Below are 13,475 nucleotides of genomic sequence, written 5' to 3' on the forward strand. Positions count from 1 at the left end.
TTCTAAAATGTTTCAGTTATGTAAATCGTATTCGGAAGGGTCTGATGTAAGCAACTCATAAGTCATTGATACTAATTTTTCCAGTATTAGCTTTCTTATGCCACTATTTGTATTCGCTATTGTATATCGTGCAGGTACTATGATTTTATTTTTCTTTTGCTGCACTTTATCGTCCGCTTTCAAGGGGTAACTTACTGTTTGGAGTACGAGCTGTGATCAATTTTATTTTCAATGTACAGTTATTAAATTCCTCTAGTAACAGTCTTCCCTATAAAAAAAAGCATGTTATCGATTGCATATATATATATATAAATAATTGTTATTTTGTTTATTTGTCTTTTTAATGCGCTTTGTAAAATGTATTTAACACTAGTTTTGGATTTCAATCATAAGAGAACGTTATTTAACAACAAATTTCTAGGTATTTATAACAAATCAAATTTCCTTTTGTTGGGTACGAAAAACTTTCATATTTGTTCTTGATATTATGTGTATGTGTATGTATGTGTGTCTTATAACTGCATTAACTATACAAGTTAGAGCTTCGACTTTTATTACAAATTTTCACAGTTTTTTTCAGTGTCTTCCTTTATAATTTTCAATGTTAATCGATTAATTTTAATGTCAAAGCAACATATAATTTCAAAAATGCGTTTTCCTTACACTACACCGAAGTTAATTTTTAAAAAAATACCACTACAGTAAGTTGTTTTTTCCAGCTTGATAAAGTTACACCGCCAAAGATTAGTACAAGACCAAAAAGTGTATGTGAAGGAATGTTAGCGAGGAAGTTTCTAAATGAAAATCCACCGCCAATTCCACCACCTCCACTTAACTACACTATTCCTACTACATACGTATCAGGTATATTAATCTTGTTAAATAATTGTATAACAATTTTCATCGTTGCAATTTAGAGGTGGTAGGAAAAACATTATACAGTAAATGCTAAATTATATTTAACAGATGATAGTTTATCAGAAGACGACACAAAAACAACAGCAGTATCTACATCGTGCATGCTGAAGGCCACTGTAACCGAAGGATCATGTAATAGCGTTTCTCGAAAATCAAAAACTACAAAACGGATAGCTAGGCAAGCACAATTAAAAAGGTAATGCAGTTGATAAAATCAAATGATAATTTGATATACAAATTATATAATAATCTATAATACCTTATAGATTACGAATGGCTCAAGAAATTCAAAGGAAATTAGAAGAGACTGAAGTTAAACAGAGGGAACTAGAAAGCAGAGGGGTCAGCGTAGAAAAAGCTTTGCGCGGAGAAGGAGGTAAAATTAGACATTATTAATAGACTGCGAATCTTTATGCAAATTCCCATTTTACTATGGTCATTCTACGATAATAAAAATGTAGCAAACTTGCTACATTCAGAATTTTCTTATGGTCAAGATAAACAAAAAATTTGTAATCTTATTATTAATATTCGCTAATGTACATGTTTTCTTATATTCTACAGTACAAACATGTGTGTTTTACAACTGCATAAAGATCCTCGGTCCAATTATCAAACCAATTCATATTTTCATGCAGATACTTAAAAATAAAACTTACGCTTTACATAGAATGTTCCGATCGAGAAGAAGCAGATCTGCTCACCGAATGGTTTGACTTAATGAAAGAACGAACCGAACTTCGTAGATACGAGAAAGAACTTTTAGTACGAGCTCAGGAGGTCCAGCTTGAAGACCGCCATGACAGACTACAACAAGAACTACGGGAACGCTTAGCTGACGATGGTTAATACTTTCTTTTTCTCATTTTACTTTCACAACTGTGAAAAAATTAAATGTTGAACAACATTGCATACATTAATATGTTTTAAAATTACCCAGATGACAAGAAAACTAGCGACGATGTGAAGAAGGAAGGGGAAATTTTGACAGAAATGTTGGAAATAGTTGCGAAGAGGGATTCGCTCATCGCCCTTTTAGAGGAAGAGCGACGAAGGTGGTGTAAACCTACATGCCAAACAATTGTTCCCTTCCCTACACATACGACTGCCTGTTCCTCGCACGTACCTAATTTGTTCTTTTCTCATGACTCAAAAGCTACATCTTCTGTGCTCACATTACTAGTCATCTTACTTGCATACGTGTTCTTTGCTAACTTGATAGAATTGTTTGTTAATCTTTACAAAGAGCCTTTAATACTTTTCAAGTTATGATGCTTCGTTAAATCGCATCAGTCACCGCATATATTTCTGAAGTTTTTGCATTTTCTTATCATAAGTGCAATGTTTTTAATCAATTTCAAGTTTTTAATGAATTTCGAATTAATTCACAGTGCAATACAATCTCTACTCGCTTTCTAATGTATACAGTACATGTGTTTCCTATTGAAACTAACGAACAAAATAGTGTTTTTTTTTTGTACAGTTCTTTTTTGTTTTATATTTACTGTTAAGTTTAGAATGCATGGCGTATGTAAAATATAACTATACAAAGCATGAATTATGAAGTACATTAAGTATAAAAAGCATGAATTTTTTATAAATTCCATTTACGCAGTTCAAACCGGAATCATGATCCAACTGCGCATGAAATTCCTGTATACACGATTTCTTTTTATTTTCTCTTATAAGTGTCTTCATTTTGCATCGTGATAGAGTGATGTGTTTACATACATGGCTGTATTGTGACGCCAATATAAAAATCATATTTTAATTGTACTAAAAATTATTTTTTAGTCATATACACACAGTTGAAAAGTATTTATAGCATCATTAGAATTATAGCAATGTAACTGATGTTAAATTTTTAATTATCCGTTAAAGGATACTCTGAGAGGAATAAAATATATTATTATATGTGTTTATGGTAATTATTCCCAAGGAACACCATATCACATTTTTTAGAACGTGTTTAGAGATAAACGATCGCTAAAAGTGTATACTTCATTATTTGAAAGAATAGAGAGATCTATCGAATACTTTTTTACGGACCCACACACCTAATTTAACTGTGATAATAAGATAGAACAAATTCTTAATAAATAATAATAACTTTTGTTGCATAACAGTTTATTTAAATGTTCTTTTTTTTTGCTTGTTCATTAATAAATAACAGAGACTTATCATCTGCACGAAATGAAAGGTGTTATCATTGCATCTTGTTTTAATATTTAGCAGTTAATAGATACATACTTTTCTTTTAGGTATCAAGACGAAGATCGCGACCTTGAAGCTCAAATGTTGGCTAAAGGCCTCAGATTAACTCCAATAAAAAAATGTGGTCCTAAGTATTCGGTTTAATAGGAAGCACATTAAATGTTGTACATAATACTCCATTCTCTATTTTCATTGATGAATTTTATCATTAACTGAACTAACAATTCTGTAAATAAGAAGAACAGGTAGTAACTTATATAAGTTGCAAATAATTTTTATGCATACAGGATACACATGGAATTATAAGTCTTGTTCGCGCATAGAAACAGATCATGCAAGTTAACACTTTTACAAGCACGGACCAAACATTCTGTTTTTAAATCGTTTACATTATAAATCGTATGTAGCAGATTTTTTTTATTTAATATCATTCGCATCGTGTGTACTCTTTTCAAAGTCCATCGTTCGTTTACAGTATACACAGTTTGTATTATATTAACCGTGTAATTTTCAAATTATCCAAACATATGGAATTGTGTTTAGTAAATGAACTTCGTTTCTTAAAACATAATAAGGTAATTATGTTGCTTAAAACATAAGGTAAGACGAATCACGAGTAATAATACGTTTAAAAATATTTATACGACCGTAATGGAAATAATTGCACCACGCATCGTGCAAACTGTACAAAAAACACAATGTGACATACGGATTTTAAAAAATATCTTGTGAATACATATATATTTTGTCAGCGTGAAATATTATTGACCATAGATATGAAATAATTTATCACAGGAAAGATCATTCTGCCTTTTCGTGTACATCAATCAAAAAATGTAATCATTATACGTACACGTATATAAACATGAAATGTTGTATTTTGCAATTTAACAGAGTAACTAAAAACGAAGTGATAATAGAAAATATCGTTTACACACGTGCATCATATGTATATTCTATAATTCAATAAGATGTAGAAATCTATTTTTATGTTTACAAAGAGACTGGTAAACGAAATGTACGAAGAATTATGAAATAATACTAAGTCACAACCGTGTAAAATTTTGTATGAAATGTAATCACAATCGGAAATGAAAACTTATATTTATAATCAGAATAAGATTTTGAAGTAAGCCTCTGATTTCCTTGCTCTATTCAACATATAAATATTTATTTAAATATATATGTATAGTTTATACATATCTTGATTTGTACATATTTACACACATACACAAATGCATAATAGTTTACATCGTTAGTTACATACATCGAAAGCAAGCTGCCAATTTTTAGCCTCAGGAGTTAGACATTAGACTAATTAAGTGACGTAGAATGATATAATAATATTTAAAAAATAAATAAATAAATAAATAGAATCGATAGAAAAGTTTCCCTGTAAACGTTGCTAAACAAAATCACGAAATACAAGTTGAAAATGTAGCAATAGATTAATCATAAAAATTTAAGTGAACATAACATGTAAAATTATTTTCATGTAATAGTAGTGATGCTATTATAGATGTGCTGATAAAATATACGTATTATCAAATATTTAGGGCAGAATAAAAGTTAAAGCGCATTATCGTTGAACATGAATCGTTGCCTGGTAATAACAATTCGAATTAAAGACTTAATATATACTAAATGTCATGGTATCGTTTAGAGCTCGCACGATCAACAAGATACACCAGTTGAAACAAAGAATTCGATAAGCTTAAAATTCATCGATCAATTTTGTTTTTAATGTATCCACGCTGTCTAGTTCAGTACTAGTCTCCTTTCGGATTTCTACTGTACAATATACATATAATATACGGCTTAATGCTACTTAATTTAATGGTCATTTTTACTATCAGAATATTTTATCGAACATTGTGCCTCATAATTCTAAATGAATTAACTAATTTCTCCAGACTCTAAAATACAATATTGCACCATATTTGAAGGAACTGTATTATCATTTTAGGAACCACGTGTGCCTAGAAACTGGAATTGTGCAACATATGTAATTGAAAAGAAATGTAAATTGGGAGCTCATGTGTTCATTTTAAGTTTTTATGAATCCTAATGAAACTGTGTAATTTTTTACAAATAAAGCTAGTCTCTTACAAAAGAATGAATAAAACCATTGAAAATTGTGTAGTATTTATTAAAGCACAATTATGTTAGTGTTAATTGCACTATACGTTTCTACGTATAGAGAAAATTGAGCTTCTGAAAAATTATGAAAAATTAATTTTCTTCGATAAGCTAATAGTAGATTTCCTATCTGGATTATTTTAAAATCTCAAATTAAATTTTCCTTGCCGTTATTTTAATAGAATATTTATATCTTAATGATTTCAGGAAAGAAATAAATACGTGCGCATTACTTGACATTTCATTTCTCAGAACATCTTGGAAAACGCAATTCGTACGTTTACTTCTATGCTCAGAAAAGATTTTCATTCAAGATTATCTATAAATCGTTTTTAATTTCTATATAAATCTCGCGTGCAGTTTGTTTTTGTATAAATACTGATTTATTTCCGAACGTAGTTGCTCTCAATTTGAATTTGAATTTGTCACGTGATATTTCAATATTTTTAGCGCGCCATTGATACAATCGCAAAAGCACAAAATCGACCAATAGGAGATAGAGTATGAAGATATTCGTTAATCGCACGGTGGGGAAAGGGAGTGACGAGCGACTACAAGCGACTACGAATTACAATTAGCGACACAACAGATGAAAGCGTGACGTGAATACGTCGGCTTGCCATATCGCGTCGAGATAATGTCGTTCGAGAAGAGAAACGTTGTCCGTTTGTAAAGGCAGGGTATACAGAGCGCCCCGTATATTAATCCGGGCACTGTTTATTCGCGCAGTTGCCAGAAAATGGAAGCGGATTATCAACCAACGGTCAGCCCAACGCGAACTTTGACAGGTGAGTATTCCGTGATCTGTCGAGAGATTGTTGACGCTGCCCAAGGTGTCAAATAAACGTCACGTCAACTACTCGTTCCCCTAGAAATGATCATTGTAAAATATTCACCTGGCGATCGACACAGATCTTTTTCGTGTTCGTTCCAACGACGGAACATATTACGATGAACCTTGGTCTGCTATATGGACACAAACGTCGATAACAGACGAATAATTTCGCGTTTTGAGACGGTAGTGCGTATCGAAAAATCGGTGACTAACCATATAGTATCTTGACTAGGTCCTGTCGCCTGGTTTCAATATACACACGTATCGGTAGAGAATTGTATGGATTTTGAACGGTTCACGAATCTATGGTAGTTTGTAAACATCGACGAAACCCAATAAAATGTTTATTGGAGATCGTATGCCGTGTAACGTGATCGGAAAAATTGTATAGAACGTAAAACCGCTAGGTTTATACAAGACACCAATTTGTTATGACACTTCTTATGCAAACGTGTTTTCTTTCTTTTTTTTTTTTAAATTGTTGTTTACAAATCTTGTAAGTAACTGGCTTGTAAGACAAGACCATTGGTCGAACAAAGAACCGCATTGGTCGGTATAATGGTCTTCGATTCATTCATGCATATTTGGTATAGAGAATAATGCGCATCCTTTTGTTTTTGTAATAGCAATAGCTAATGACGTCGAAGACCCATATCCAAGTTTGTCGGATTATCATGATTATGAGCCCAACTTGGAGTTCGATGATACGGAGTTACAAACTACTTCGAACAACGGTGAGATATTTTAAACGTAAACACAATAATTTTTGATAAATCTAAATTAAATGTATCGTCATTTCCAGAGAATCATTTGTTTATGTTATTTGTAAATACATTTAATAGTTATTATAGAATATAATTAAAATATTTATTTTGTAACTTTATAATTTTTAGAAGAAAAATTGGATTTGATTAGCACTGGTGCTGGTACCAGGATCAATTATCTGGAGAGTCCAGTGAGCGATGGGACGATCGAAGAGAACTTTGAAGAAGCTTTGGTAGATGCTCCAGTTATCGAATCCGGTGTGTGACCTTTTATCTTCTGTTAGTAGCCACTAAATGTCATGGCATTTGGGGCATAGCAGGTGAATTATGTAGACCATTGTACAGTTTATTCTTTGCATGGTATAACAGTGCACAGAAACGGGAGTTATGTGACATTTGTGATAATCTAAATAAGTTATATTGGGTACCCATTTTGTAAAAAAGACCTCAAAAGAAAATTAAGATCGAACTATTGTTTGAATATAAATTGTTTTGGTGAGTAGCGGAGGATCTTGCTGCATTGGACGGTGACCTTGCAGACGAAGAAGATTATATCGATATATCGAGATACGGTATTGTAGAAGTGGTTGGAGATGATAGTGCTGGTCGCAAAGTAATAGTCGTATCCGCATGCAAGTTACCTCCTGTTGGAAAAGAAGCATTTAATCATGCCAAGCTCCTCAGGTTTGTTTATTTTTATTCCAATGTTTTGAGAGATTGTTCGTTGGTACCAAAATCTGTAATTTACATATTTATGTAACAGGTATCTTACCCATACTTTAGACACATTTGTGGAACAGGACTATAGCCTTGTTTATTTTCACTATGGTCTCACCTCTAAAAATAAACCGCCATTGTCCTGGTTATGGCAAGCATATAAAGCTTTTGATAGAAAGTATAAAAAGAATTTAAAAGCTTTATATTTAGTGCATCCAACCAATTTCATCAGAATCGTATGGCAAATATTTAAGCCGGCTATTAGGTAACTGCTTTTTTTATTTTTTAGAATGTTAAATATCATCCCTGTATCGCTATAATTAGGCTTCCTCTACTATATCATTGATAATCGTTATTTCTATTATTTTAGTGCGAAATTTGGTCGTAAAATGATGTATGTTAATTACTTGGAAGAACTGGCACAATATATTAACCTCGATCAACTTATTATACCTCCTCAAGTAATAGAGTAAGCATAGCATTTCCTACAGTTATACAAATTTCGTTAACCATATTTCTTATTTTGATGAATTACTAGTTATTTATATTCTTTTGTAGACATAATGAACAGCTAATGTTAAAGAATAAAAAGAATTTACCTACAAGTCCGCCTCAGAGTACGGTAGCAACACCAGTTGGTACCACTCAATTTGGAGCAAGCCTTTTCTTCATAAAAGAAAACAACAATGGTGATCCTATACCACCTATAGTACGGCAGTGTGTTGAATTTCTCGATACTCCCGATGGTAATGCGATCTAATCACTTATCAGTCATAATACTATCAAGAAGATGTAATAATAGTTTTGGATGTTGTATTCCTACAGCATTAGAAACAGAAGGAATATTTAGACGATCAGCTAATGTAACAGTAATCAAAGAACTCCAGAATCGTTGTAATCAAGGATTACCTGTCGATTTCCGTGGAGATCCACATATAGCAGCAGTTCTTCTCAAAACATGTCTACGTGAATTAGACGAACCACTAATGACATATGAACTGTACGATGAAATCACACAATTTCAGAGTATGTCTTCTATTCTCGATACTTGTCCATTGTTTCTAGCTTATAAATATATTATGTACATGTATAAAACATTTCTATTCCAGCTCTTTCAAAAGATGAACGTCCAAGGAAAGTAAAAATTTTAATACTTGAGAAACTACCGGAAGACAACTATCAAGTTTTAAAATATATTGTACAATTTTTGTCAAGGGTAAGATAATCATATTTTAATAACTATTCGCTTGTTTTTCCATAATAAACAATAGCGTCTAGTAAAACATACTATTTCGACAGGTGATGGATAGATGTGATTTAAACAAAATGACATCCAGCAATCTTGCTGTGGTATTTGGTCCAAATCTTGTCAGAGCACCACCATCCCGTGGAATGTCACTCTCAGCAATAGGTCCTATTAACCAATTCATAGATTTTCTATTCATTCATCGAGATACAATATTTATTATTTAAAAAGATTCTAGAATCAAATTTTGGAGGCCTAATTTGAAACGAAATTAGTACTATCTATGTTATAGGAGAGAAATCCTACAAATTTTGCTGCCAAGTTTGATATTGTATAAAATAACAAACTAACTTCGAAGGAAAATTTTATAGGGTTTTTAATGAAAGGTTCGACAAGTATTTGAGATCTTCATCTTAGAGTATAAAAAAAAAGAACAAAGGAGTCTTATTTATCATTTTTAACTCTTCGAAGTCATATCAGACTTGTTGGAACTTGAAGAACGAACATAACAAATCATGTATAATATTCATATTTAATTATAACATCCGTACTTCGTTGATTAAAATATTTTTATATTTGAATATACAGAGAAATATTTGCATACCTACTAATGTCACAAATAGCGCTTAGTTATACAATCTGCACAAGATTTTTTAATGAATTGGTACGATAATTTCCGAATAAACAATACTGAATTATTGAAATAATATAGAGACATCTGAGTACTAGACGAGAAATGTTTGAACGGATATGGAAATTAATGGTATACCAAAGATTCATGCAAATCTCAAACAATTATTGTAAAAGCTAGGATTAGTACAATATAATAAAAATAGAAGAGCAGAAGTATGGCAATGTACAGGATGCCTTGATCGCATAATATTATTAATTTATAAGGGGAGTGAATATGACAAGATTTGTAGAAATTACAATTATTTGATATTTACGTCTTGTTATAGTTGAGAATAATATAGCCAAAGCAAAATATAACAAATTAGTCAATGTCAATAGCATATGGCAGGCATCCTTTTTATTGAAATTATGTACATACGCACCAAAATTGATAGTAATGTAAAATTTTAGTCCAATTAAATGAGATTGTCTTCTTAATTATAGATATACGAGAAACGATGAGTTTTTTTTTAAATTTGCAATACACCGTAAAATAGAGTTTAAATTGCAATGAAACTTCTTATTATCACGTAAATGCAGTGAAATATATTCTATATGTGATTAGCATGCTTATACGATGTTTGGTCTATAAGTTTATACACGATTACAGCTTGTAAAATAACAACTATGGAAATAGAAAGAGAATGATCTATATGATTATTTTCTCGTTCAAAATAATAATGAAAACTGAGATAAATGTTATTCATTATTATTTTAACATTAACGATTAGATTAAAAATAATTGTCAGGGTATTATGTAATGTAATATTTAGTGTAATACGTCTATTATCATTTTTTATGATAAGAGACTTACTAATAATTTCCAGATTTAATACGTATCTTTGTATATTTTCTTAAATAGTCCTGCCATTATGGGTTTCTGGGATAATATAGAGGCTAATTGCCTAATACAACTCTTTTTGTTATCAAAAAAGACTAACCCAGACCTGTATAGAACTGATACAATTTAATTACATTCCTTCTTATTATTGGTAGAATAAAGTTACTGTAATAAAGCATGATTATTTATATAAAAACTAAGATAATTGCTATGTCATCAAATGTATGTTACAAAATTAATCATTTCTTGTCACATTTCCGATGTTCCAAATTAATTACTTGTTCACAAACGGCCATGGACAGTCCATCCATAAATTTACGTGAAACTAACGATAAAAATTATGTTTAAAAATAATGAATCGTCGCGAATAATGTTATGTTGCTACAGTAGATAGATTTGTGGAACTTAGAATCCACGTATGTACCTGTGATAGAGTAGAATATTTGTCTTTTAGTCTCATGAATGCCGTGCATGTAATTAAATTAAGGGTAACTATATTTTCCAGCAGTCTTTTAATTTGTAACTAATTATAGATTAATCTAAATTGTGAACTACAATATAAACAATGATTCTATTAAATAAACTATAAATGACATTCCCAAGAAATAACATCATATTACGTATATGTATATGTTAATTAACTTTTTATTAAAACACAATGGTATTTAAATATACATACATTTATATGACAGAAATACATACATCTGGTAATTATGATAAATCTTCCAGCTACACGATATACATGAATAACAACGTATTTGGTTTACAAGTGAACTGAGGATCTGTTAAATGTAATGAAATATTGAAATACATGAAAATCAACTCTTAAAATAGTATTTCTTATAATATACTCAGTTAAATTATTTTTAGGCATCACATTTTATACCTATATTTATCGCTCTATTAAAAGAAATGAAATATTATATATTTCATGATATACATAGCTTATCAGTCACTGCCTTTATAGACTTTGTACAATAACATATTACCAATATTAATATGTACATGATTAAAACTGATATACAAGGTAGCGGAGCCAGTTACTGTGGCATGACCAATTGCTGTGCCTTTGATTTGTTTATGGACATAATTAACTTTACATTTATCAAGACATATTGCATTTTTTCTTTATTTTGTTCATATTCGATAAATATAAAATCACAAAATAAACCAAAGGCATAGTGATTGGTCATCCCTCAGTAACCAACTCTACTACCCTATATATCTGTACAGAGTGAATTGCTTAAGATTTTCTCCTAAAATATCACTATCGTTTCCAATGATACAAGAAAATGTATAAGAAAAAAGTTGTTGATTCAGGCCTTCAGAAAGATCTCTTCCATCACAATAATTGCCCCATTGGGTCAAAACATTATTTTCCTTAGATATTTTTTCATATCATTAAAAACAACAGAGACATTTTAGATGAAAATGTTAGGTGACTCATTCTGTATATTTTTTATAATGTATATATAATTATTACGCTAATTAGAGTTATTCGAACGTTTATAAGAAACATTTCAAATAAAACTGTACTTGTGTAAATATGTATAAAAGATTCTAAATTCATAGGGTTTACAGTAGATATTCAATCACTGTAGATACAAAATCTTGAAAATTGTCCATGCTATAAGAACACTGAATCTTTTAGTATATTGCAATATTATTCAACTTTCATTATCCTATTATTCGTTTGTTTAGTGGCATTAAACAATATTAAGAAAAATTATAACATTTTCTATTTGTTTACAGTACAAAATGTAAACAAAAACCATGATTAAATCTGTACAAACTTATCATAATATATCTTTCTGCATTGTATCGATGCAATACAGAAAATTCATTAATGTAATTTCATAATCATGATATGATCATTTTATAAGACTATCAAAAGAATTTGAAAAAAATATTACAGTAGCCTGCAAAACAATTACATTTTTTATATATACATAGAACATGATTAGAATTAGAAATCATCACAAGGTAAACATCTGAAATTAAGATGCTTGTGAAGAGCCACCGCAACAGGAACTCTTAACTGGTTCTGTTTCTTCGGCTTCGTCTTCTACTACAACAACATTGCGTCGTGTACTACTTGTCCTTGTTAGCGTCGATTTTTGTTCAACCTCATCCGCGTGTTGTATCATTCGTCTTGTCAATTCCAGAAACATTTCTTTGATATTTTGATTTAGTTTCGCAGAAGTGTGAAAATGCATAGCTCCTACTTGCTTCGCGTATCTAACATCACATAAATTTTGTATTATCGTCGTACGCTTATCGAATGCACATGTTAAGTTACAGTAAATTTTAATACAGAAGAAAAACTTACTCTTCAGCTTCTTCTATAGCGACGCTCCTATCTTTTTCTAAATCCATTTTATTCCCCGCAATTGCTAAAGAGATTTCACTACCTAACATTTTTTTCAGTTCTTTAACCCAATTCTTCACCTGTAAAATAGGTGACAATAAAAAACATACAAAAATATTTGTTCTCTTAGAACATACCTTTTGAAAGGTATCTTCATCCGTAATATCATAAACTAAAATGGCACCGTTAGACATTCTATAATAAATTGGTCCAAGTGCATGAAACTTCTCTTGACCTGCTGTATCCCATATTGCCAAATTTACCTTCTTTCCATTTATAGTTAATTTCTTATTTAAAAATGAGGCCTGGAAGTTAATAATTATGATACGTCAAAATACATCCGACAAATGCATACAAATAAATTTAAAGCACAGATGAAGATAGAAACACGAAACAATTATAGAAAGTATTATTTGTAACCTGTAGTGTGCTAAGATGTTTAGCATTGAAGGTATCTTCGACGTATCGCAGTGCAACAGAAGTTTTCCCGACGCATCCTTCGCCAAGTAAAACCACTTTAAAATTATAATCGTTACCAGTGGTGCTGATTGAACTGGCCATAATTTACAACTAATTCCTATGTTTAGCAAATAACGTAACAAATTGAAGTTGTCACAGATTTGTCGCAGAACGTACTTAGTTTTTTACTTCTGCCGAATAAGGTTAAAACGAAACAATCAGCTGTTTTCATTTCAATGACCACTGAGCAAACAAAAAGCAAAAACATCTATGCATCTATGTATGAATGTATGTACATATAT

General features: G+C 30.8%; 3 protein-coding genes across 10 annotated transcripts in view; 2 read left to right on the forward strand and 1 right to left on the reverse strand.

Moving 5' to 3' along the window:
- Mical (Molecule interacting with CasL) overlaps window positions 1-5,267 on the forward strand; it is a 66,427-nt gene extending 61,160 nt beyond the window's left edge. For 4 of the 8 annotated variants that reach the window (XM_033467086.2, XM_033467088.2, XM_033467091.2 and 1 more), the window contains 6 exons: window positions 17-46; window positions 720-864; window positions 967-1,114; window positions 1,185-1,294; window positions 1,589-1,762; window positions 1,859-2,832. In XM_033467086.2, coding sequence (XP_033322977.2) covers window positions 17-46; window positions 720-864; window positions 967-1,114; window positions 1,185-1,294; window positions 1,589-1,762; window positions 1,859-2,190 — 939 coding nt within the window. In that variant the 3' untranslated portion in view covers window positions 2,191-2,832. Of the gene's footprint in view, window positions 1-16; window positions 135-719; window positions 865-966; window positions 1,115-1,184; window positions 1,295-1,588; window positions 1,763-1,858; window positions 2,833-3,179 lie in introns of those variants that run through there. The other 4 variants (XM_033467090.2, XM_076523908.1, XM_033467089.2 and 1 more) reach the window with 3 other exon arrangements.
- Window positions 5,268-5,799: 532 nt separating this feature from the next.
- Window positions 5,800-9,414, forward strand: RhoGAP68F (Rho GTPase activating protein at 68F). Its single transcript, XM_033467020.2, has 10 exons — window positions 5,800-6,059; window positions 6,733-6,840; window positions 7,000-7,128; window positions 7,374-7,554; window positions 7,634-7,852; window positions 7,958-8,056; window positions 8,146-8,333; window positions 8,413-8,613; window positions 8,697-8,803; window positions 8,887-9,414. Exons 1-10 carry the CDS (start codon window positions 6,011-6,013, stop codon window positions 9,058-9,060), a joined length of 1,455 nt encoding a protein of 484 aa, XP_033322911.1. The 5' UTR covers window positions 5,800-6,010; the 3' UTR covers window positions 9,061-9,414.
- A 1,559-nt stretch (window positions 9,415-10,973) lies between these two features.
- Window positions 10,974-13,447, reverse strand: Rab21 (RAS oncogene family member Rab21). The gene is made up of 4 exons (XM_033467155.2): window positions 13,135-13,447; window positions 12,852-13,019; window positions 12,676-12,794; window positions 10,974-12,584 (listed from the first exon to the last, which is right to left on the reverse strand). The coding sequence occupies exons 1-4, from the start codon at window positions 13,273-13,275 to the stop codon at window positions 12,344-12,346; spliced, it is 669 nt and encodes a 222-aa protein (XP_033323046.1). The 5' UTR covers window positions 13,276-13,447; the 3' UTR covers window positions 10,974-12,343.
- Window positions 13,448-13,475: the final 28 nt, after the last annotated feature.

This window comes from Megalopta genalis, chromosome 7 (assembly GCF_051020955.1).
Source record: "Megalopta genalis isolate 19385.01 chromosome 7, iyMegGena1_principal, whole genome shotgun sequence".
Lineage (NCBI taxonomy): Eukaryota > Metazoa > Arthropoda > Insecta > Hymenoptera > Halictidae > Megalopta > Megalopta genalis.